This window comes from Microcebus murinus, chromosome 5 (genome assembly GCF_040939455.1).
Source record: "Microcebus murinus isolate Inina chromosome 5, M.murinus_Inina_mat1.0, whole genome shotgun sequence".
Lineage (NCBI taxonomy): Eukaryota > Metazoa > Chordata > Mammalia > Primates > Cheirogaleidae > Microcebus > Microcebus murinus.
Genome location: NC_134108.1, coordinates 85,784,000 through 85,810,241, shown reverse-complemented (window position 1 = coordinate 85,810,241; position 26,242 = coordinate 85,784,000). Strand labels below are relative to the sequence as shown.

The window sequence follows — 26,242 nt, the reverse complement described above, 5'->3', positions numbered from 1 at the left end:
ATCTGAACTGTTCTGAGTCCATGTGTGGCTGTTACTGACACTTTGGCCAGGAAAGTAAAACATACCAAACTGAGGGTTATAAAAGCTCACACATATAGTTATACCATATGTTGGCAGAAATGTAAAAATATGGTTGAAAACCCCAGGATATATACATATGATTCAAAAAACCCTAGGATATAAAGACATGATTCAAAATAAACAGAAATTGAAAAAATTGTCTGATTGCTTTAAAAAGGTATATAGTTCATATTTCAACACGTCTGGGCCAAAACAAATAAACAAGCAAACAATTACACTGCTATCTGATACCTGTCACAAGGTAAACAGTCAATAAATATCTGAATATTGAATACAATGATGTGATTAATTCCATTCCATGTTTCTTTTCATTTCACTAAAAGGTAAAGAATGCTATAGAAATATTACTAATGATTTCAACATCAACATAATAATTTAATTTAAAAAATGTGGATGGCATGTTTGAACATATTAAAAAAAATCTGTGTTGTTCCATGAAATATATATAATTTTTTCAATTGATTTCCTAACTGTCATTATGCAATGATTTACAATAATTTTCTACATGAATATATTTCTTGACATTCTTATAAAAATTTTATTGTTTTGATCTAATATGCAAAAATAGTCAAATATGCTTCTTGAAATGTTCTTAATTCCTCACTATAAACACATATTTGCAAAAGCATATTTTGTTCTGCAAATAAAAAGTGTGTACTCATGTAATTTTTAGAAAATAAAAATAAATATTAAAAGTATTATTAATGCACTAGAAGAATTAGGTATGCATGATTAGTATGAATATACACATGTATTTATAAATATGCTATACATGTGCTTTTATCATTTTGTTTTACAGAACGAGAAAAATAATTATCCATGTCAATATTTAGTAAAGTCATCATCTTAGGACAATGGCTGTTTCCAAATATTTATTATGTTAAAAAATCCTAATAATATAATTTTGGTTGTATCAGTAATAGTTTTCTAAAATTGATATTATGATATTTTAAAACTCAATTTCTGTTAGCAAATAATCCTATAGAAAGTGCCAGTTTACTCTCCCACTGATAGAGTGGGAGAGTGTCTTTATTGTGTCTTTTCCAATTCACTACAATTGGGAAAAAAAAATTCACAAATGGATAGTTAAAATTTGTGTCTCATTTTAAATTTTATATTTTGAACTGCTTTTAATGATTTTAAATATATTTTTACTACCTATAGTTTTCATTTACAAATCAGTATGCTATTCTAGTGGTCAGTTTATTCCTTTGATTTAAAAGAGCACTTGATAATCACATATCTGATTTATAAGGCAAAACATTTCTGCATATATTTGCTTTAACTATGTTTATAATCTTTTTTGGCTTGGAATGATTAGTCTTCTATAAAATGTATTCACTATCAAATTTATTTATAATTCTCTATTTTTGCCTTTAGGCTTAAAAATTTCAATTTAGAGATCAAATAAATATTAACTTTTATTTTATTCAGATTAATGTTTTACTTTGTAATTTTATCTAGTTAATCCTCATAGAATTTATTCTGTTGTGAAGTGTAGAGAGTTTTCAAAATAACACAATGCATCAACAGAATTTAACAAATACTAAAATCTTTATGGATTAAAAATCTCCCCTTTATTTAATTTTATAAATAGCACACATAGCTGAACTTTCTATTCTGTTTCCTTATATCTGCATTTCTGTAATGATATAATATTTTAACTACAATTTTTTTAATATATTACATAAACATGCAAGCTTTCATATTGCCCTGTTCAACATTTCTTTGGTCATACACTTGCACTTTAAAACGACTCGGTCAAGTTCTAACTATTATCCTATTTGGATTTGTTTGAAATGTCTTTATAGTTTTCAAAGGTCTGTATGGTTTTAAGAAGCAGTAGTTTGCATTTTTTATTTGTTACTCTTTAAAATTCCCTGTAGAAACTTAATCCCCAATGAAGCAGATTTAAGAGGTGGGGCCTTTAGGAGGTGATTGGGCCATGAGGGCTCCCCCCCTCATGGGATCAGTGCCTTACAAAAGGGCTGGAGGGGGTGAGTTCAGCCCTTTCAATTCTTCTGCCACTTGAGGACATCTAGAGTTCCCCATATATGAGAAAATGATCTTCACTAGACACCAATGGGACCTGCCAGCACTGGCAGGTCCCACTGATCTTGAAATTCTCAGCCTCCAGAACTAAGAAATAAAGTCTGTGATATTTTGTTACAGCATCACAAATGGGCTAAGACACTTAATGAATTTTTTTCATTCGATTTTTTAGATGACATGTAAGAAATAAGTATACATATGTATATAAGGCATTTTGACTTGCTAATGAGTTTAATAGAACTGCCTCTTCTGTTTCAGCATTAAGAATGACATTAAATATTGTTGGGAGCTATGCATATATTGATATGTTTGTTTGGGAAACATTAATAGAAGACAAAAAGATTTGGAGATAATGTAAACCCTTTAGGAAAGAAAAGCAAGAGAAAAAAATAAACACAAAATAAATTCCAAAGTGAGTGTTAAAGTCTTTAGCTAATGATGTGGTAAATTATATCTTTAAATATCCTACATTGGCTCATCTTTTTATTCCTGGAAAAAAATATACCTTTTTAATTTATTAGAATTTATTTAACATTGTACTTTTTAAATTTAGAATTTTACAGCTAAGAATGAAATAAACATAAAACATTTATGTTTATATATTTTTGGTATCCATTGCTATTAGAAAATATTTGGATTAGGAAGTTCTGGTCAATCTTTTTTATTTCCTTCCCAAATAACAGATAGAAAAAAATAAAGAGTCATATTGCTATAGGTAAATAATGCCAGACTGCTAAATGTGTTTCTTTTTCTCTCTTAAACTTCATTTGCTTTTTGTGTTAAACTAAATAAAAAAGACTGGCCCAGTTTAGAAGATGGTTAAGAAAGACAACTTAAATTCAATGTAATAGAGCTGTCACTATCCTACAGGGCCCGTGACTATGAACTTCAAAGGGTACATAAAACTCCAAGAATTGTGTTGATAGAGGTAGCTCCATGATGCCTCACTTTCCTAATCACAGCACGTTGTTCACAGTGTCATTTTTTTTCTCAGTGGCTCAATACAAAGTGAGGTATTCACTGGAACAAAGGAGTCCAAAATTATGGGATTGCTACTTTTTATACTTTTCCAGTATAAAAGTCAGTGTAAGGAGGAAATCTTAGCACTCAATACTCTACTTTGGAAACATACAAGGAAATTCTCCCTTCATCAGTTACACATTTGTTCTATATTTTGGCAATGTCATGGAAACTATTCAAGATTTTAGCACTGCAGACCATTGAACTATCGCCTACCATGTGTTTTCTCTTTGAAGAAACTAGATCAGATGTTTTTAAAGACATTTTCCAGCTATATATTTTAATGACTTCAGCAGTATTAATCTTTTCCATTTATTTATTTTTTTGTGCAACTACTATTAAACATTTTAATGCCAATTTGTGTTAGATGTTATGAGGACAAGAATGAACAATGCAGAAACCATCTTTATGTAATGCTAGTCATTTAACTTGGTGCTTGTTTGCATTTTATGTTTTATAGGACCACCTAACATGCAGTTTACAATACTGGGACAATAACTAAATTGATGATATTTTCAGTTAATTAATTAGAAAAAATCTACTTCAATTAAAACCTATAATATTAAAATTTTAACTTCTATGTTATATAACTCTCTTCAATATATTCTTATCTAACTACATATTTTGACTAATAAGAATAAAATAATAAATGATGAATAGCATATTTTTAAAAAATATGATTGAAGTTGTCTTAAAAAGATGAAAAATTCATCTTTTCCATTTTATAGAAACCATGGCAGAAAATGCAATAAAAATATCTTGGGGAGAAATTAATATTGACTCTATATCTAAGTGAGGAAAAAAGCATACATTTTTGTTATAATTTTCAGGAAATCTGCTAAGTTCTAATTTACTTGTGACCTAACACTATTTCTTTCTTGAGAAGTCCCATGGTTAGATTAAAAACATAATGTCTTTTCTTCATAAATAAGTGATTTAGAATAAACAGATTATATATATATTTAACTACATTTTCATATTAAGTTTGTATTTATAAGAATTATGTATAAATTAAAATGTCATTGTTTTAATTTCATAAAATGTTTCAAATTTATATATTTATTTAGTTTTAAATTTCTGACTTTAATTTTATTGCAAATTCCTATTAGGCAACATAGTGTTAAATTGTTAAATTTCCTTTTTCATTAAAATGTATTTCTATACCTAGGTTCTCCCTTGAAATAAATGATAAAATAAAATGTTTCAGGATCCTTATATATGTAATAAAATATGTAAATACAGTATCAATCCTATATTATCTTGGAAATATTTCTCATTCTATTTATATTTAAAATAGATTCCAATGAGATTTAAATATGATGATGATATAACTACATTAGGCCTATGACTTGATTAGAAATAATATCAAAGAACAAACCAGGTATACATATACAAGACAACATGTAAATAGGTAGGTTTTTCTATAGTAGTTACTTTAATCAAACATTAACTAAACCATAGGAAAATATTTAGAATAGGGATTGGCAAACATTTTCTGCAAAGTGCTTGATAATAAATATCTTAGGCCTTGCAGGCCACATAGTCTTCATCACATCTACTCTCTTTTGCCATTAAGTAGGGCAGGGGTGGTAGATAATACGGAAGCAAATGGATAGTTCTGTGTTTTAATAAATCTTTATTTACAGAAACAGGCACTGATCAAGATTAGGCTTCAAGGGCTATAGTTTGCCAACCCAACTTTAGAGGCATTATGGTTTTGGAGGTTTTGGAGGAGATATAGATGTCTTTGCAGGTGCAGTAATGGCAATCTAGGGTTGTCCCTAATGTTTGTTGCACTGATGAGGAATCTATTTATGTTGGTCCCCTATAGTAAACCTTCGTAGAGTCGCCCTTCTGTATCTGTGGGTTCTACATCCACAGATTCAACCAACCAAGAATGGAAAATGTTTGAAAAAAATGTGGTTACGTCTGTACTGAATATGTACAAACCTTTTTCTCTTGTCATTGTTCCCTAAACAATATAGAATAACAACTATTTACATAGCATTTACATTGTTTTAGGTACTATAAATAATCCAGAGATGATTTAAAGTATATGGGAGGATGTGCATAGGTTATATACAAATACTACACTTTTTTATATAAGGGAGTTGAGCATTCATGGATTTTGGTATCCACAAGGGTCCCAAGGAATGCCTATACTAATAGAATACCTGCATTTAAATTTTGAAAAAAAATAATTTAAATGAAGACGAAAGTTACAGTAATCAAGACAGTTCTTTACTGAGTAAAAGAAAGACATATAGATTAACAGAAAATAATAGAGACTCCAGAAATTAAGCCATATGTATATCATTAGGTTTTGATGAGATGTGAAAGTAATTCTATGGGTAAGGGATAGTCTTTTAAGCAAAGGGCTCTGGTGCGATTGTATAACCAAGCCTTCCTATTTTCCTTTCCTTCAATATCAGATAATTTTAGATTGCATGGCATTTGTCAGCTAAGAAATTAAATATAAGCTTATTTGCTAAACAAATAAGATGGTTATGAAGTTCATGCTAAAAAAGATTAGAAACAAAATGAAATAATCACAGTGAGGAACATTTTAGGAAGACAACTCAAAATTAATTAAGGATTGTCTAGAAGAATTAAGGTCTCAGTTGAGGAAAGCCATAAGAATTTTAGTTGAACAAGCCATTATTGTGAGTTCAGAGGAAATACAGGCTGGGACTTGACAAATATAGGAGTTCAATATATTACATTTGTTCTTCCAGATCTCTCTGCTCTTATTCACTCCACCCTCTATACACTGGACACCAACTCAGAGGACTGACCATATTCTCCTGCCACTGACTGGGTTTGGCCAATAAGAAGCACCCACAAGAGAATAGAATAGGAGAATAAGGTTGGGTATGTATCCCCCAGTCTCTTCTTTTTTGGTTGTCATTAAATTGCCTGTGTCCCACTTCTAAAGGCCACAGCTTCTGCAAGCTGGGAAGCTTTCTTTTTCAGGTTCTGGTCCTGTTTCTCCTCTGTCACTTTGGCCCCAATGTTGGTAATGATGTTCTGCTACTACTAGTCTCTTCAGAACTATACTATCCCTCCTAGCTTTCCTTAAATTCTACCCATAACTTTACAAATAATCTCTCTGTTAAATTCTCTCCAAATAACCAATTGAAGTGTGTTATCTATTCCCTTATGTGACCCTGACCAACACAGTGGATAAAAATATTGAAGAATGCCAGAAAGTGACTTGTAAATGATTGACTATTCTGTATAAAATGATTAGAAAGGCAAGAAAAAGTAGGAGACTAAGAGATTTAGAATAGATCAGAACCATCAAAGAATGTTTGTAGGGGATGGGAAAAATGGAAAGTAACAAGGTTATATTCAAAAAAGGTAAAATTAGAGTTTAATTTCCCGATAATGAAGAATATATATCCTTATTATTTGCAAGGGGTAACTATGGGGTGAATTATTGAGAGAAGTTTTAACTCAGATGGATTTACAAAGAACCTTAAATATGACAAACAATATATTAAGTATCGAATGTGAATCATAACAGTTAAACCACAAACTAATATCTTGTAAAAAGTACAAGGAGAATACTATATTTAAATGTGTAATTAAATTCATTATGCTTTCTCTGAAACTTTGTAGAGAAAACCATATCATATTGAACATACTGAATGTAATGACTTGATCATTCATATTACCAAGTTGCCAGCCATAAATTTAGTTGTTAACTTAAAACCTTTTAAAAGTTGAGGGTTAGTGAAGCTGAAACATACAACCACACGTATACAAACAAAAAACCCCTATAAATTTATCATTGAAGAAATTAACTTTGCTACCCCAGAGTAACCTCACAAATTCCACAAGATAGAACTTCTTTAAATTATGCTAAAAAATTCTCTTTCTGATCAATACAATTCTTTAAACTCTTTTTTTGCATCTTCACCAATTTGATAGCAATTACAGGGAGAGAAAAGATTAGTGATTTTAAAAGTGCTTTAAAGAAAGAGCTGTTATCTAAGAAAACTGGCTTCTTACTATTTCAATACTCTGAGTTGAAATTCACACATGATACTATCTTTTCCAATTTTTGCATCATGCTTTTGTTAAATGAGGGAAATGGATTTAGTTAATATTTTCAATTATATACAATGAAAGCATCATAGCTTTAAATTTAAAAGTGATATACCATATCATATAGGACAGAAAAACCCAATAAAGTTCCAGTGATTTTTTCATCTTTCCCATTGAAAAAAAAAATACCATCACTGAAGATAATGTTAGAAAAGGTATGTTATATTGTGCTCACCCTGACAAAGAAGCTATTTCAAGAAATGAGAATAATAAAAGTTATTTCTAAACTTTGAAAGATCTGTTGTAATGAATTGAACTAGTTCAGTTTCTGATTGCTTGCCAGCAGTGTAGCTGCCTCCAACCTACTCCTGTATTGATCTGGTAGCCTTTGTGGCAGTGCATAAAGAATAACCATCTGTGTCAGGTGCAACAGCAGGTGCGAGATCTCCATTGAACTGACTGCTGCCCTGATTACAATGAGGCTGTTTAGAGCACCTGGTGACCACGACAGGCTCTTTCTTTTTTGCAGAAAAGAAACCCATCTCTGAAAGTTTACTGAACAGAAACTGAGAAACTCACCAGAAATCATCAGCTGTCGAGGTGCTGGAATGGACTCCAGTGAAGGCAAAGTAAGAGATCCAGTGATGGGAAGATTCTGGCTTGCGGTAGAAGATTCCAGATCCAGCATACTAGGCTCAAGTTCCCACTTGGACCATTCTGTGGAAACTCTGACCTCTTTCTTTAAATAAGGTGTTAAGGTCAGATAATCCATATAATATGGCCAATCAGGTCTAATTACAGACATGGGGGCAGAAGTCTGTATTGGAAGTGACTGAGTTGCTGAAACTGCAAAAAATGCAACATTTGAGGTTACTTCTGAAAAATCAGGCATTGAGTCTGTATATGGTGGTAAGTTGGTTTTTAAGTCATTTGTATGTATGATTTCTGAATATATCTTTAAAGTAACATCCAGATGACTTTGTACATTTAATTCAAAATCTAGAGAACTATCACTTGTATGAAATTTGATCTGTTGATGAGATCCTTTACTTTCTTCCACATCTGACAGACTGTCTTGATTTAATGCCTCCGTGGGGCCCATAGTCACACTATATTGTCCTATTTTCAATAGTTTTAAAATGTTTCCTGATACTGACAGATCATCAGTAGTCAGTTTTGAAGTCACATCAGAATTCATCAAGTCTGAAGAGACAGTTTGCGAAGGGACAATGGATAAACAAGTCTTATCCAAACATAAATTAACATCCAAATTACTTGATAGAGTAATGGATTCTTCCAAGGATGAAGATAAAATTATTCCTTTTGCGCTCTTTTTAGAAGGAAATAAAGATGGCACTTTTGTGAATGCCACTGATGGTGTTATTTCAGGAGCAGAAGAAAATGAATGCCCAGAAGTGATAGTTTGAGCTCCCATTAGTGCATACCAGCTGGCTAATATCGCTGAGTTCATCCAGAATGCCTCATAAAAGTGGGACTGTTTGCTATGCAAAACTTGATCTGAGAATTCATGAGAGGATTTTATTTCAGTCATAGAACATGTTGCACATGTTTGGCTCAATTCTCTTAAAGAATCAGCAGCCTGTGATTTGATGTTTGTGAGTCTCCGGTTGCTAGATGCTTCCGTAATAACCTGATATTCACTGGGGATGGAAGCTTGTGTGCTGAGTCGGTGCAGAGTTGATGAGTTTAAGATGGCTACCTGTTTGGATAAAATTATCTTAGCAGGAAAAATGGGAGACATCGAGGAGCTCTGCAATCTCCAGCGCTCTCTTCTTGAAATTAAGGAAAGGGCTGAATATTCTTCAATATCCTCTTGAGACCCCCTAGAGACAATTGGAGGTGCACTTATGGAAGCAGTTGTGAGCAGGAATCCGCGGGAGAGTAATGAGTGTCTGTTTAACTCAATATCAGCCCCTGGAATGCCACTAATTACTGAATTCATTGTGGCAACAGAGAAGGCAACAGTCTGATAGTTCTCAAATAATAAAGATTGTGTAGGAAAAATAAAATCTCTCATTAAGGAAGAGACGATAAAAGGTGTCTTCAATCCCCTATCAGGGAAAAAGAATGCTGCTAGGGTGGCTGCTGAAGTTTGGATTGGCATGTGTGATACAGATGTTTTGCCCCAGAAAATTTGTGCTGGGTCATGAACACCAAAATTCAGAAATTGAGAAGAGGAAACATCTGTGAAAGAAAGAAGATTTTGTTTTGCTAAAATCTCTCTAGTGGAAATCAGTTCTTCCAGTAAGGAGCTTTCAAACGACATGCTAATACTTAAAGCTGCCAAACCAGTTGTTGGGAGAACATCATGCTTGAAAATGTCTGTCTGTCTTGGACCTTCAGAAAGGAAAAGACAAAAAAAAAAAAAAAAAAAATCAGAAAAGTGAATTAAAAATGAACAACTTTGGCCCCAGGCTGAATCTTCAGCAAATTGCACTGCCACCCCACACCCATTATGTGCAGATATATTTGGCTCTGTAAATCATATTTCTAATAAAAGTATAGGAATAAATATAGTGACTTCACAAACTGCATAAATGCAAAGATTCCTATGATTCACACCCCACAGGAGGACCAAAGTCAGAACAAATGACAGACATTACAGAAAATTGACATATCCTCATCCAAATGGCACCCTTGAATTATAAGACATGAAACATTACAACTCCTGTCATTTGGTAGGACCAATGAATATTTGACCTATGGGGCTAGTAACATTAAAAAATATGTAACTTTCTAAATAGGCAAAATATTCTTCTTTATATTTGATAATATTATATCTCATTATATCATAACATTATATTATCATAATATTATAATATCATAACATTATATTATAACATTATATTTGATAACATTATATCTCTTTATATTTGATAACATTATATCTCAATACAACTCCTTAAAAGAACAGAAATTATATAGACCAAAAAAACAACAGACAAGCTACCTTTCCATTTCGAATATCCAATAGCTTTCAAAAATATTTTTTCTTAAAGAAGGAATATATTGGTAAGGGTTTTACTCTAATTATCCAAGTGACATTAACTATATGAAAAGTAAATTTGGAATTTAACATAGAATATGTATTTTATAATATGACATCTTTTGATTTAGTAAGTTAAATAATAGGACATATCAAAGCAGTCTCAAGTGTCAAAATACTTCAGAATAGGAAAATACATATTTTTTATTTTAGCATTTTCAAATAAATTGATAGGAATATAAGTTTACATATAAATAATTCAGAGGGTATTAAATAAAGACATAATGAAGAAAGTAGTACAAGGCAAATAAATACTGAAATAACTCAGAAAATATATTTTCAGTATACAACTTTTTCAAACTCAAAACTTCTTCGTATCTTACTTCCTTCTGCTTACCTGGATCAACTGGGTAAGTATCCACTATGTTCCATATTCTTGTAGCCTTTACATATGGAAAGCTACTGACTGAAGTCTCTGAAGGGGGTACTGTATATGTTTGCACAGAAATGGCTTCTGTTCTTTGAGAGATGGGAGGTATACAGGTAATTCTGCTTATTTCATCACCACAAAGAAGTCCAATGGAGCAGGTCTGCAAATGACAATCATGGCAATTAAATTAAACTCATGGTTTCTTTGTTCCTGAGAGAGAATATTTTAAGTTTGTTTTAAGTTCCATTTGCATTTTCATAGTCACATTGGATGACTCAAATCATCACCTTATTTTATTTGAAAATGAAATCTCTATAGTAAATATTACCCATATTTCAAAATTAATTCAATCCTTCTAATTTGGAATATGCACAATGGAATGACCAAATTTATTCTTAATTCCTTTAACTTTAAATCAAAATACTACTTTACATTTGATTTGAGGATATTTTTTTTTTCCAATGAGAAATTTGTACTGTATGGAAATCAATATGGATTTAAAACCTATGGTATAAATTATACATTTTCTGCCCTACCAGTCATATTTAGTTGGAAGCTAATATAAAATACAGTATTTACAACAGAAAACTTGAAAATATTTTCTTGTGATGTTCACATCATTCTAATTTGTATTTACTTACAGAAGCAATGTTCTATATATTTTAGTTTGACATGAATAGCCTATTTCTGCCACATCCTTATGAAACAATTTCCACAAGAAGAAATTGTTTTTAGCTCATAAAAAAGAGAATTGTGATGCATGGATCAGGGGGATACTCTCTTAAATGTAGAATTAAAAAGTAATTGTACTCTTTAAACCATTTTGATCTTTAAGAAAATAAAATTTTAAAGTTGTTTTAAAATCCAAATATATGTCTATTTTCTAACATTAATGACATACCTGATAGGTATCCCTGTTTTACTGCTTTACTATTTGTTTAAGACTGTATCTAATTTACATAAACTTAAGGCTTGTTTTAGATATTTTTTTATTTTTTGGTTTCATAGTTTTATATCCCATAGTCACTTTCAACTCACACCCAAAAGTTTTTTATAAAGGTCAGAAGATTCCTGATGTTAGATAACTGCTTCTCCCAACAAAGAAAAGCCCAGATCCAGATGACTTTCCTGATGATTTTTACCATACTTTTAAAGAAAAATTAACACTAATTTTTCTCAAACTGTTACAAAAACTCAAAGAGGATGAATTTTCTCCTAACCCATTCTATGAGGTCAATATTATCCTGATACCAAAACCAGATAAGGACACATCACAAAAGGAAAACTACAGGCCAATATCCTTGATGAACATGGATGTAAAAATCCTCAACAAAACACTAGCACACTGAATCCAACAACACATCTGAAATATGATATACTACAATCAAGTGGTATTTATCCCAGGACTGCAAGGATGGTTCGATAATCAATAAATGTGATACATCGTATGAAAAGAATCAAGGACAAAAACCATATGATCATCTGAATAGATGCAGAAAAATTATATAAAATTGAACATCATTTGGTATAAAAACTTTCAACAAATTAAGCATATAAAGAAGATACCTCAACACAATAAGGGCCAAATACGACAAACTAATAGCTAACATCATATTGAATGGGCAAAAGTTGAAAGCCTTTCCTCTAGGAATTAAAACAAGACAAGGATGGCTACTTTTACTACTCTTATTCAAGATAGTACTTCGAGTCCTAGCCAGAGCAATTAGTTAAGAGAAAGAAATAAATGATATTCAAATTGACAAAGAATATGTCAAATTGTTCTTCTTTACAGATGGCATGAGCTTATATATAGAAAAACCTAGTTACCACCAAAAAATACTTAGAGATAATAAACAAATTCAGTGAAGTTGTAAGATACAAAATCAACATATGATAAATCAGTAGCATTTCTATATACCAATGATGAATTAGTTAAAAAAGAAATCAAGAAAGTAATCACATTCACAATAGCCATAAAAAATAGCTAGAGATAAGTTTAAGCAAGGAGGTGAAAAATATCTACAATGAAAACTACACAACTGGACGAAAGAAGTTGAAGAAGACACAAAGAAATGAAATGCATCCCAAGGTCATGGATCATAAGAATTAATATTCTTAAAATGACCATACTACCAAAAGCAATCTATAGATTCAATACGATCCCTATCAAAATTGCAATGACATTCTTCACTGTATCAGAACAAACAATCCTAAAATTTTTATGGAACTACAAAAGACACTGAATATCCAAATAAATCCTGAGCAAAAAGAACAAAGCTGTGGGCGTCACGTTACCTGTCTTCAAAATACACTACAAAACTATAGTAATCATAACAGCATTTCATTGGTATAAAAACAGATACATAGACCCATGGAACAGAATAGAGAACCTCAAAATAAGACTACATATGTACAGCCAACTGATTTTTGACAAAAGCCCTAAGAACAAACGTTGGGAAAGGACAGTCTCTTCAATAAAAAATAAAACTAGACACCTATCTCACTATATGCAAAAATCAACTCAAAATAGATTAAAGACTTAAGCATAAGCCCCCAAACTATAAAACTACCAGAAGAAACGTGGGAGAAATGTTTAAGACATTGATCTAGCCAAAAATTTTATTACTAAGATTTCAAAAGCACAGACAACAAAAACAAAAATAGACAATAGAACTAAATTAAAATAAATAGAACCAAATTAAAAATCTCTTCACCACAAAGGAAACAGTTAACAGAGTAGAAGGATAACCTGTAAAATAGGAGAAAATATTTAAAAACTAGTTATCTAACAGGGGACTAATATCCAGAATATATAAGAAAGTCAAATAACTTGACAGCATAAATCAAATAATCCAATTAAAAAGTAGGCAAAGAATCTGAATAGACGTTTCTCAAAAGAAGACATACAAGTGGCCAACAGCTATATGAAAAAATGTTCAACATCACTAATCATCAGGGAAATGCAAATCAAAACCACAATGAGAAATCAACTCTCCCCAGCTAGAATGGTTATTATTAAAAATACCAAAAAAAAAAAAAAATTCTGGCAAGGATGTGGAGAAAGGGAACCTTCATACATTATTGATGATAATGTAACTTAGTAATGTATCATAAAAAATAGTATGGAGGTTTACGAAAACTAAAAACAGAAGTACTATATGATCTTGCAGTCTCACTACTGGGTATTTATCCAAAGGAAAGGAAATCAGTATATCAAAGAGAGACTGTCACTCCCATGTCTACGACAGCTCTATTCACCATAGCCAAGATTTGGAATCAATTTAAATGTCCATAAAGAGATTAATAGATAAAGAAAAGGTGGTACATATATACAATGAAATACTATTTAGTCATAAAAAAGAATGAAATTATGTTATTTGAGGTAATATTGATGAACCCGAAGGACATTATGTTAACTGAAATAAGCCAGGCACAGAAAGACAGATACCACATATTCTCACTCGTATGTGGAAGCTAAAAAAGTTAGGCTCATAGAAGTAGAGAGTAGAATTTTGATCAGGAGAGGTTAAGAAAGATTGGGGAGGGGAGGATAAAGAGAGGTTGATTATCGGATGCAAAGTTACAGTTAGATGGGGGAATTTCTAGTGTTCTGTAGCACTGTGGGGTGAATATGGTTAACAGTAATTTAGTGTGAATTTTAAAAAGCTAGAATAGAGGATTCTGAATGTTCACAACACAAAGAAATGATAAATGTTTGAGGTGATGGATATGCTAATTATTCTTATTTGACCATTACACATTGTAGGCATGTATTAAAATATCACTCTGTATTCCACAAATGTGTACAATTATTATGTGTCCACTAAAAATAAAAGAAACAATGAATTATAAAGTTTTTGCACATAAAAAACAAACATTAAATGGAAAAATATCCATAGTAAACAAAAACACAGGATCCATAACCCTAATGAGTAAAGAATGCATGTAAATTCAGAAAAAAGAGAGAAAATAGTAAAAGGTAAAACTAGAAGTGATAAAAGAAACAGCAAGAAAATAATTGAATATGATTTCACACCTTAAGGACCCAGTGATTTGTCCTTTTCTTCACTGTAACAGCAAGCCCGGGAAAGACTTTACAGATTAATGAAAATGCACATGAAACTACGGTAGAGATCAGAATGCCAATTTACTAGCTTACAGTGAAAATGTAGGTGTTAACAACTCATAAATACTTCCAGGGTCCTGGTCAGCACTTTTCTCCCCAAATTATAGTCAAAAGCCATTATTTATTACCTTGAAAAATCACTACCACAAGGTTAAGGAATCCTCAAAGGCCCCTGATCAACAAGTTCTCTCTGTGTCAGCATAGCTACAAAAGAATCAAAGGTTTCTTTCATATGCATTAGATCGGAACATGTAGAATTAGCTGATTTGAATGCTTAATGACATGAGGTTAAGATATCACTATAGGAATGATCTAATTAATAGGACTGGAATACTTGATGTTCATTGGTTAAAGCTAACTATCCCTATACCAACTTACAATGGCACCATCAACATTTGTCTCTATGATTCTGATATGCTCTCTGATAGTTCACACTTCTATATCATTCGATATGGTAAGACATTCATTCTTCGAGGTGACACTTAGGTCCAGCAGCCAGGAAACCATATGTTTACTTTCCTATGTTGCATGCCTAGGCTCATATCCATCATATGCTGTTCTTACAGCTCTCAAAGGTGAAATTATTTTCTCAATTTCAAGCTTGATAGAAAACATCTCTTTCTATTTCCCAAGTACTAGCAATAAGAAACTCATAATGTGTTTTTTTTTCATTAAATATTCCACCAAGTAGACTTTATTGTTTGACTTTCATCCTTCCTTCCTTCCTCCCTCCCTCCCTCCCTTCCTCCGTCCCTCCCTCCCTCCCTCCCTCTTCCTCCCATATGAGAGAAAGAGAGAGAGAGAAACAGAGAGGGGGAGGATATACTGACACATTCATTGGATGTGTTTATACAAATATTGTATATGTTAATACATTCTCAATACATTCAATACATTCCATCATAATTTTTCCTGGAGAAATTTCTCTATTCTCCTTAGTTAAACCCCAAACTGTGTGGTAAAGCTTACTCTATGTTAACTAAACACACTTCCTCTTCCTCTTGGACTACAATGTCCCAGTCCCTCTTGTAGTTATATGTGATCCTGTGACTTAGTTCTGACCAAGGAAATGTGAATGGTCATTAAGTGCACCACTTTCAGATTCATTCATAAATAACTGCTATGTGTGAACCTTGAGCCTCTTCCCCCAGTGGCTCATGAAGACGCATGTTAAAGGTGATAGACTTACAAAAGGGAGCAGCCTGTGTCCCTAAATATCTATTTGAAAGAAAATAACTGAAGTCAGAGACATGCATTTGGACCTGATGTGCACAAAGATAAATTTCTATTATATTAATCTCTTGGAATTTTGGAGATTATTATTATCATAGTTATCATTACCCATTAATATACAAAACTTTGCCTCATCTGCTCTTTTTGATGATATCCTTTGCTACCTACAAGTAAATTAAACCAAAACAAAACATCTTAAAATAGTTGGACATTTCTTTGTCAGTAATTGCTTGATTATACATGAAGCATTTAGGAATTTCAAATATTTAGCTTCACTATAACTCAGTAAACCTTTAATTTTGCGTATTTCTTTCCTAACTTCATGGTTACTCTAGTTACTTTATTTTACCAATATATCTCTCATTCATTTATTTATTTATCTGCCAAACAGGTATTGAGTGTCTTTTATGAATAGATGAATAGCATAATAAGTTATTCACTGATAATTTAATGAAAATTTAATAGGTGGAAAGATGATGATAGTCATTTCTATAAAACATCATGATTTCCTTAAAAAAACTAATTTTCCTTTCTAAACCTATATTTGAGGAAAAACATGCAAATAAGATTTTTCAAATCAGAGCTTTATGAGAATATGGCCATACCTTTCTCATGGACATGATGTAGCCATCTATGTCTTCACTTAAAAAATATTTATTGCTCAATTTCTAGGTGCTGATGACTGTTTTAAGTGTTGGAAATGAACTTGTCAACAAGATGAGCAAAGTTGTTCCCATTATATAGCCTGAATTTTAGTAAAGGAATTGGAATTAATTAATTGATTGATTAATATCAATTAGTGATATTAAAGACAAAGTGATTTAAAGACAAAATATTCCAAGACACATGATAAGAAAAAACAGCAAGAGCAGTTTTGGAGGGACTGGCAGGGAAGTCCTCTCTGAGCAGGGATCTGAATTAATGTACATATTTGAAGAAAGAGCATTCAAGGTAAAAAGAATAGCACTGCAAATGCCTAGGGCAGGAGCATGCTTAGTATGATTGAGCAACAGCAAGATGGGCAGCTAAAGAAAATAAGGGAAAGCAATTAGCAGGTGGAAGTGATGTCATAGACATGGCCAGAAACCAGCTAATGTAGGCTGCTTTATTTGTTTCTTTGTTGTTGAATTTGGAATTAATTCTGAGAATAATGGGAATCCATTTGAATATGTGGAGCAAGAAGGTAATGGTCTGATTAATATTATGAAAAGACTACTGTAGATAATAGACTCTCAAGGGGCAGAAAGGTGGATATAGTGAGTCAAGGTTGCATATAGGGTATATTTGGAAGGCAAAGTCTATATATGCTTAAGAAATAGATGTATGGGGTGAGAGTAAAATAATTTTTATGGGTGATTCATAAGTTTTTTTCCTATTAATGGCATGAGTAGTGGTGCCATTTACTAATTTGAAGAAAACTGGCAAAGACTAGTTATTGATTTGGGGTAACAAATCAATTGGGATAACAATTTCTGTTTAAATACAGATTTGATAAGCTTATTGGCTACCAGATGTGGATATAGAGTAGCAAGTTAGAAATATTGAGTCTCTCCTGAGGTAGAATCATCCTTAAATCATTTCAGTGAAGTAAGAAAGTATGGTTTAAAGGAAACCGGTATTATCCCATGGTTCTTCTCTCTAATTCTCTGGTCATAGAGCAAGAAAATGACAAAGCCAATATTCTTATCAAGGCTGTGAGGCTCCAGAACCTCATTCAAAACTGGTATACTATGGTTTCTGCCAGGTGAAACATCTTCAAGATTTTCTATGAACAGTTCCACTCTATAGTTGATTATTTTAGTTAATAAAATTAAAATAATCTTCTACTTTAACAGTCTACATAACAAACATCACTATCAAATAAGATCATCACAAGCTACGTTGTAAGATCTGGTCAAAACAGTGTCTATTATCTGAATGACTTCACAATCCACCGGTTCATGATTTTTCCTTCTATTGATAGTACATCTGAAGATGTGCCTCATCTTTATTTTCTACTTGAAATGAGGAGTATATAATAAAGAAAAAAAATTCTAGTAGTTGTAATCAATTTAATCTAATTCTATGTTCAATCTATGTTTCTCAAAACTGGTAGGCCACATTTTTTTTCTGTAAAGTTTACTTTCTTTTTTTTTGAGACAAGAGTCTTCCTCTGTTGCCTAGGCTATAGTGCTGTGGCATCAGCCTGGCTCATAGCAATCTCAAACTCCTGGGCTCAAGTGATCCTCCTGCCTCAGCCTCCTGAGTAGCTGGGACTATAGGCATGCACCACCTTGACTGGCTTTTCTATTTTTAGTACAGACGGAGTCTCCCTCTGGCTAAGGCTGGTCTTGAACTTCTGAACTCAAGTGGTTCTCCTACCTCAGCCTCCTAGAGTGCTAGGATTACAGGCATGAGCCACCATGACCGGCCTGTAAAGTTTACTAAAATAATTGACAGCTTGAAATTTTCCAACACTCTCAAAATATGCATTGTCAACATATTTCATTGTTTATATACAGACAAGTCCATAGAATTTGTCGGGATTAGTGCAATATGAAAATATGAGCCCCTTGTTGAAAAATGGTTAAATATTTCAAATCAATGACAGCAGAACATTAAACCAAATGTGTGTGGGGGGATAGAAGCCTCTTCTAAGGGCAGGGTCCTATGTAACTCACAGATCACATACCTATGATATTGGCCTGTTTATGTATACTACTTTTGTCAAAGACTATATAACACTGGATCTACCAGCTTGTAGCTTGATACTCTTTGAAAATTTTTTCAGGGTGATATTTTTCATCTTACAGTGATTTTTTTTTTTTTTTATAATTAGAAGAAACAGTTCAGATCATTGGTATGCTAAATTTATGGTGTGGTGTTCTTTGCAGAATTACAAAGGAAACTTCAGGAAGGGGGACCAAGATAAAGTCACTAAGGAAATCAGTTTCTAAGTATAGGCTTAGTTATTCCATCAATTTCAGTTCTAGGCAGGAGTAATTCTTCCCAGTTTTGTAGACAGTGAAAATTTCAATTTATGCTAATTGCAATTATCCTATTCCATTAAGAAAGATTCACCATACTGAAGTTCTCTTTAAATATGATTTTGGGCAAATTTTACAACACTTACATCATTTCAAATTCTACATAAATTTTACTATATAAAATTCTCAGGTCACTAGTTACAAATCACCACTCAGTCACATAGACCAACCACCAATAATATATTACATCTAATTAAAACACTTCTCCCATAACTTCTTGATAAGAAAAGGCAGAGGAGTTTACAGATTAAACTTTATTTCCATCCTGTCTTTGTTAACAGAATTTTAAGAATTCTAAGATGGCTTCCAAGATTTCCTGCCCACCCCCACCCACACCGTACAGGCCCTGCATAACATAACATGCTGGGAATATGACGGATTTAACTCCCATGAGGTTATGTTATATAACATGGTACTGTTGAATTTTTAAAAAAGGAGATGATCTACATGGGCCTGAGATAGTTACAAGAGCCCTTTAAAAGCAGTTTTTTGTTTATTTTTTCCCTGCTGGTCACAAAGAAGAAGCCAGTTATTTAAAGTATAAGAAGGATTTAGGACTCATTGCTGATTCAAAAATAAAGTGGGGCACATAGCAAGCAATTCAGGTGGTCTCTAGGTGTTGAGAGAAGCCTCCAGCTCACAGCCAGCAAGGCAACAAGGATCCAGACATATAATCAACAAGAAGGAATTGAATTCTGCAGACAACAGAAATGAGCTTGGAAGGGGATTTTTACCCCGATTCTCCAGACAAGGATGATAGCCAGCTAACACATTGATCTCAGCCACATGATACCCTGATCAGAGAAGCCAGTCTTACCATGCCTGACTTCTGACCAGCAGAACTATGAGCTAATAAACGGGTTATGTTTTAAGCTGCTAAGTTTGTAGCAATTTGTTATGCAGCAATAGAAATTTAATACATTGTCTCCCCAACCTCAACACAGTGAATACCAGGGCTGAGTCCTTTCCAGTGCCAGAGACAATGCTAATCAAGCAAAACAAATGTGCTAGGGATTTTATCACCAAGAGGTAGAGGGGTTTTAAGTTTTTGTTTGAGCTGCCCTGGACCTTTTTACCCTCAGATCCATCCCTCATCGTTCTCCTGCTCTGCTTTGCATCATGCTGGAAGAGACCTGACTTCTCAGGCTGCAAGTTCTGGGTTTCCTTATTAGCTGCCTTCTACCAATGGGAAGTGCTGGTGTCACAGTGTAGGGCAGGAGGAAGGGCGAAAGCAAGGCATCCTTATTCCTCTCTCTGGGCACAGGTGATATGCCAGGTAGTGTCTGTGCTCCTCTACAGCAATTCCTGCATCTTTCAGGTGGTTTGTGCCCCTGGACACTGTCTCTTCCCTTTGTCTTTCCAGCCTACCTGAGTGGTTTTGTGCTGTCGCTAATGTCCGCTTCTCTTACTATATCCTGGATTTTGGCTCTCTTCCTTCACCTCTGCAACCAATTCCCTCTATTGTAAGTGCTACAGATGGTTTCTGTTTTGCTAGTTAAGGTACTAACTGATTTAGAATTTCTACAAAGGATATGTGGCATATTTCTGTATATGATTATCTAATATGAGTGAGAGATAAAAAGCAAAGTAGGTGGCAACCTAATAGTATGGATAATATTCTGAAAACTGATATTCATTCAAAATAATAACAACTACATTAATGATCATATATTAAACATTTCAATACTTTGGTCCAAAATATGTAACATTGAGATGGCTTGGTGCTATGTAATTGGAATAGATATTGTCATTTCTATTTTTCCATATAAAATCAATATACAGGGTTTACAGCAATAATTATAATTTTTTTTTTGGCTGTCACCAACACTTTTTTTTTTTTAGCGTATTATGGGAATACAAGTGTTAAGGTTACATGTATTGCCCGTGCCCCCTCCCCTCTCAAGTAAGAGCTTCAAGCGTGTCCATCCCCCAAACATTGCATATCTTACTCGTTGTGGTTGCATATACCCATCCCTTCCATCCCCCTCCTACCCTCCTGACACCCGATAAATGTTACTCCTATATGTCCACTTAGGTGTTGATCCATTAATACCAATTTGCTGGTGAGTACATGTGGTGCTGGTTTTTCCATTCTTGAGATACTTCACTTAGTAGAATGGGTTCCAGCTGTATCCGGGAATATACAAGGGGTGCTATATCACCATTGTTTCTTAAAGCTAAGTAGTATTCCATGGTATACATATACCACATTTTATTAATCCACTCATGAATTGATGGGCACTTGGGTTTTTTCCACAGTTTTGCAATTGTGAATTGTGCTGCTATAAACATTCGAGTGCAGGTGTCTTTTTCACAAAGTGACTTTTGATCTTTTGGGTTGATGCCCAGTAGTGGAATTGCTGACTGTGCACCTGTTATTATGCCAACCTGACTTATATGTCTTTACCAGCATCCTAACAGTGCCTCTACACAGCCGACTATGCTTGTTACACTCTCCACTGAATGACCAGGGATACCATAATGGCTGATACTAATACATGCATGATTGATGGTTAGTAAACATTTGTTGAAAAAAACTAAGACAAATATGCCACTGAAAACATTTTTATGTAAATACTTCCTTATATCTCTTTCCCCTTTTTAGACAAGACAAATATTTTAAAAGAAATATTCATTAAATATTCCACACATGCCATTCTTTCCTCCAGCCATTCTAATCCAGCTTCATGTCATCTTGTCACTAGAACTGTTCCAGTGAATTTCCAGAAATACTACCATGGTGTTAAATTCAAAGCACAGTTTTCAGTCTTCATCTTATTCAAATCCTCAACAATATTTAAGATAGTTAATTAATACCTTATAAAACATTTGGTTTCTCTTGTACCTTCTTCCTTTTCCTCCTATATATTCTCAGTCTGATCTGTTGGCTCTTCCCATTCTTTCTAGCTTTTAATTTGGAATTTATGAGGGCTTTTTCTTCAACTTCTTATTGTTTCTTTCTACATTTCCCCCAGAAGTATTGCACATTTATTCAAAGGGCCATAAAGATATCTGGATATTGATGAGTCCCAAAATTATATCTCCACTTCACATCTCTCTGTAGTATATTCTTATATAATCATTTATTTAGCATCATTACTTAAATATCTCATGGGGAACTTAAACATAAAATGCACCATATTGAAACAATACTTTAGCACTTCCATTCTTACATGTTCTTCTAACCATCTGTATAGTTTCAGGAAATGTACAAGTCTTTATTGCTCAAATCTTTCTTGATTTCTTATTTTCTTTTATCTAACACATCTACTCAATACCATGTCTTACTAATTCTTCTTCCATAATATATTTTAATTTAGCATTTTCTCTGAATTTTCTTTGCCATAATCCTAGACCAAGCTATCAGTATTGTTCACATAATAATTATAATAGGCTAGCTGGTTCTTCTTGTCTACCTTTAGCTTCCTTCTAGATCTTTCTTTACAGAAGAACAGAATATTTTAAACATCTGAAAATAATCACACCACCTTCTATTGAAAAATGTATTAATATATTTCTTTTGCATTAGAAAAAAAATTCAAACTACTTGCCACTCTTTATGACTCCCTATATAACTTGACTCTGCTTTCTTTGGCAGCCATTTCTGCACTTTTGCTCACACCATGCTTACTGTGTTCAATTCACATCATCCATTCTTTACTATCCCTTACAGGACAAGATCTTTTCCTTCCCATGACACTGACATATGTTGATACCTCTGACATCATATCCATTATTTCTTCTCATCCCCTGGGTTTTAACTTAAATAGCCCTTATTTAGAGAAAACTTCTTTACCATCTACATTATTTTTCTCTCACAGTAACTTTTTCTTTTCCATATGAATACTAAGTACAGTTTGAATTATATTTTTATTTGTCTAATACCTGATCTATATATCTTTCCTAGTAAACTGTAAGCATCAGGGTAAAAGCCTATGTCCTTTCCACTCTGCACCATATTCGGCACACTACTGATATGCTGCTAGCCAATTAGTGGCTTTTGAATGAATATAAAAATTACCTACCATTTGATCCATCAATCCCATTACTGGGTATCTACCTAAAGGAAAAAAAAGACATTCTACAATAAAGACATCTGCACTCAAATGTTCATTGCAGCACAATTCACAATCACAAAGAAGTGAAATCAACCTAAGTGCCCATAAATTTATAAGTGGATTAAAAAAATGTGATATATGCATACCATGGAGTACTACCCAGCCATGGATTAATGTCTTTTGCAGCAATGTGAATGGAACTGGAGACCATTATCCTAAGAGAAGTATCTCAAGAATAGAAAAACAAACACCACATGTGCTCTCTAATAAGTTGGAACTAACCAATGGGCACACATGGGGACAGATGGAAGTTAAAGTCATTGGAAAGCAAGAAGAGGGGAGTGGGGAGGCTGGTAGGGGGAGGATCATAATAATGTTTCCTGTCTGAGAACATGAAAGTGTATGGCCAAAACCCTTCAAAATCTTTTTAAGTATGATGGTCAATTGTTAATTCAAATCAATTATTTTTTTCTTTCTCAAGGTCAAAGATGAGAATGAAATCATAGACCATGAATAAAACCTATGGGTCTATAACTCCATACATTTACATAAAGTCTGACGAATATTGAGGAATTTGTGGAATTTTTCACAAAGTAGAAGCACAGTATCCCCCTTTAAGTTTTATGGGGTGAGTCCAATATAAATGTGAGATAATCACTTCTTTCCTGGTGTCTGACAGTTGATAGTGAGGCCTCTACTTTCTTGAAGGACAAGTTTCTTTTCCCTCATTGAATTCGGCTACCAGATCTTCGGGGGATTTGCTTCAGTGAAGATGGTTCTTAAAGTACAAGTTCATTGTTTTGCTACGTGATTTTAATCTGCAAGGAGATCTTAAGGTTCTAATGAATGGAGAAATAAAAATGTTAAGGAATGTACTGAATCAGACTTTTTCTCCTCTAGACTATCCAAAGGAAGATACAATAAGAAAGATGATGGAAAGCATAGCTCAGGGGAGAAGTCAAAGTTAATACTAGAAATAGACTCTCATGCAACAGATATTATTGCAGAAATTTGATGAAGCAAGAGGTCAAAAGACATTGTTTTAGAGACAAGGCATCAAAAGCACACTTACTAAGTATAAATATGTACCAAGGTTATCTTTCAAAAGAAGAGTATAATCACATAAGTCATCAGCTTAAAAAACATCAGTTCCTTGCCATTCTTCTTAGGAAAAAGTAAAAACAATTTAGCCTAGCACACAATGTCAGTGGCTATTTCTCAAGAGTTATTTTTTACCAGGTTTTCACATATGCTATGCTAATTCCTGCTCCACATATGGTGTTTCCCTTCCTGAAATCCTACTACTGCCATATATTCCTACCCTGAACCTAGGTTACCTAGGTACTCAACTTTTTTGATTCAGCTCAACATATTTTTGGAAGTCTTCTATTATTTCTAATTTTTTTAGTACATTATCATTGTGCTTTCATGGAATATTGTACAGATCTTAATTATAGTATAGCCATTATCTATCATATTGACTTTTCACAACAATTAAGTTCAATTAAATGTCAATTATTTTTGGTATCCAAGATCCTACTCAAAGAGGTGCCAATGATCTTCTTATTTACTAACTACACTTGTAGATATGAGGATTCAAAAGCAGAAATATTTTAAATTTTAAAGTTATTTGCATGCCTGTGGTACAATTTATGTTGGAAATTCCATTGTTTTTAATTTGAATTTAAATACTTTCTATTTGATTTAATTTTATTCAATGCAATGATAATATTATATTGAGAATCTACTCTGTCAACTATCATGTGAGAACAATTTAATAACTATCATAATCACTACTGGTACAATTTATCAAGGGACTGATAGAACTAAATCTCTGTGATCCTACTAGCAATAGCATCCTCTAAATTGTGGTTTCCAAATTCTCATCTCATTAAAATCAAATACCTTAAAGACTTTCTTGAGACTACTGTCTATGAACCAGCAATCCTAGAAGCTGATATCTGATGCAAAGCCCCAAGTATGTACAAACCACTATTCCCATGCCAAATACTCTGAGCTCATCTACTACTTCAGGAAGAATATAAGAAATTAGCAGATTCTGTAGGTGAATTAGTGGCACATCAGTGTGAACACCCAGTATTCCCCAATTGTCCTTTGAGAGCTCGCAAGTAGAAAGTTAGAACTTTTTCCGACCACCAAATACCTATAGCATTTAGGGAAGCTTTCCTCAGTCACAGAATGTTCAACTAACTGATCATTGGAAAGACATTTATTTCATGGATTATTTTTCAATTGCTGCAGTGGAAATAATGTCTTTATTCTCTAAATCTCTATAAGCCTTATTTGCTTATATCTTATGCTGCTTATCTATTTTTACTCTGTGTTATAATTGTTCTTATTCATATTACATCTCCTTACTATAAATTTGAACTCCTTAAGATCAAAAACCACATCTCAAGTAATTTTGTCAATACAAGTGCAATAATATACACATATTAAGTGCTAAAAATGTGTTATAAAAGGTGTTTTCTTTTAATAACATACGCTCACATCCTTCCATTCACAGTCCTTGAAAATAATTTGCAATCTGTTCTACCTGTTCTCACTAGGGCACTGTCTATTCATATCCACTCATACTTCCTACACGTGGCATTTAGGCTTGCTCTCTTATCAGAACTATTTCTTGAGCCAATTTAAACAAATCGAGTTGGGCTCTATACCTTTATTTTTAACATCTGTAGCATCTTGTGTTTACAGCTCTATCAACACACATTGGTTAATATATCCTATAATTTGTTTATCCATCTTTTTCATGGGCTGCTATTATATATCAACCAAAACAGCCACAGTTATGTGCATGACACATACCAATAAATACATTGATCATTTTACACTTGTCTTTTTAGCTAGTATATCATTAAAAACAAAAAGTTAGTATCCTCATTTTAAAACTTAAGCAGGTGTCTTCTGAATACTATTAAGCTGATCTCATGTTCTATATTACTGTGACAATATTTTTTGTCTTTCTGCTTTCAGATTGAAGTATATTAAGCTTACAGTTAGAATTTCTTTGAAGCTGATCTTCAAGCTCTGGGAATATGCTTACAACCCTCCCCTTACTTGGAAAATGCAAGTGAAAATGACATGAAAACAGTTACACGAAGTAAGACAGAAACAAATCAAGCACTATGGCACAAG

General features: G+C 33.0%; 1 protein-coding gene across 1 annotated transcript in view; it reads right to left on the bottom strand.

The window, feature by feature from the left end:
• Positions 1–26,242, bottom strand: part of EYS (EGF-like photoreceptor maintenance factor) — a 1,642,296-nt gene that overhangs the window by 714,581 nt on the left and 901,473 nt on the right. The window contains 2 exon segments of the mRNA XM_020287130.2: positions 7,783–9,561; positions 10,608–10,800. Coding sequence (XP_020142719.2) covers positions 7,783–9,561; positions 10,608–10,800 — 1,972 coding nt within the window.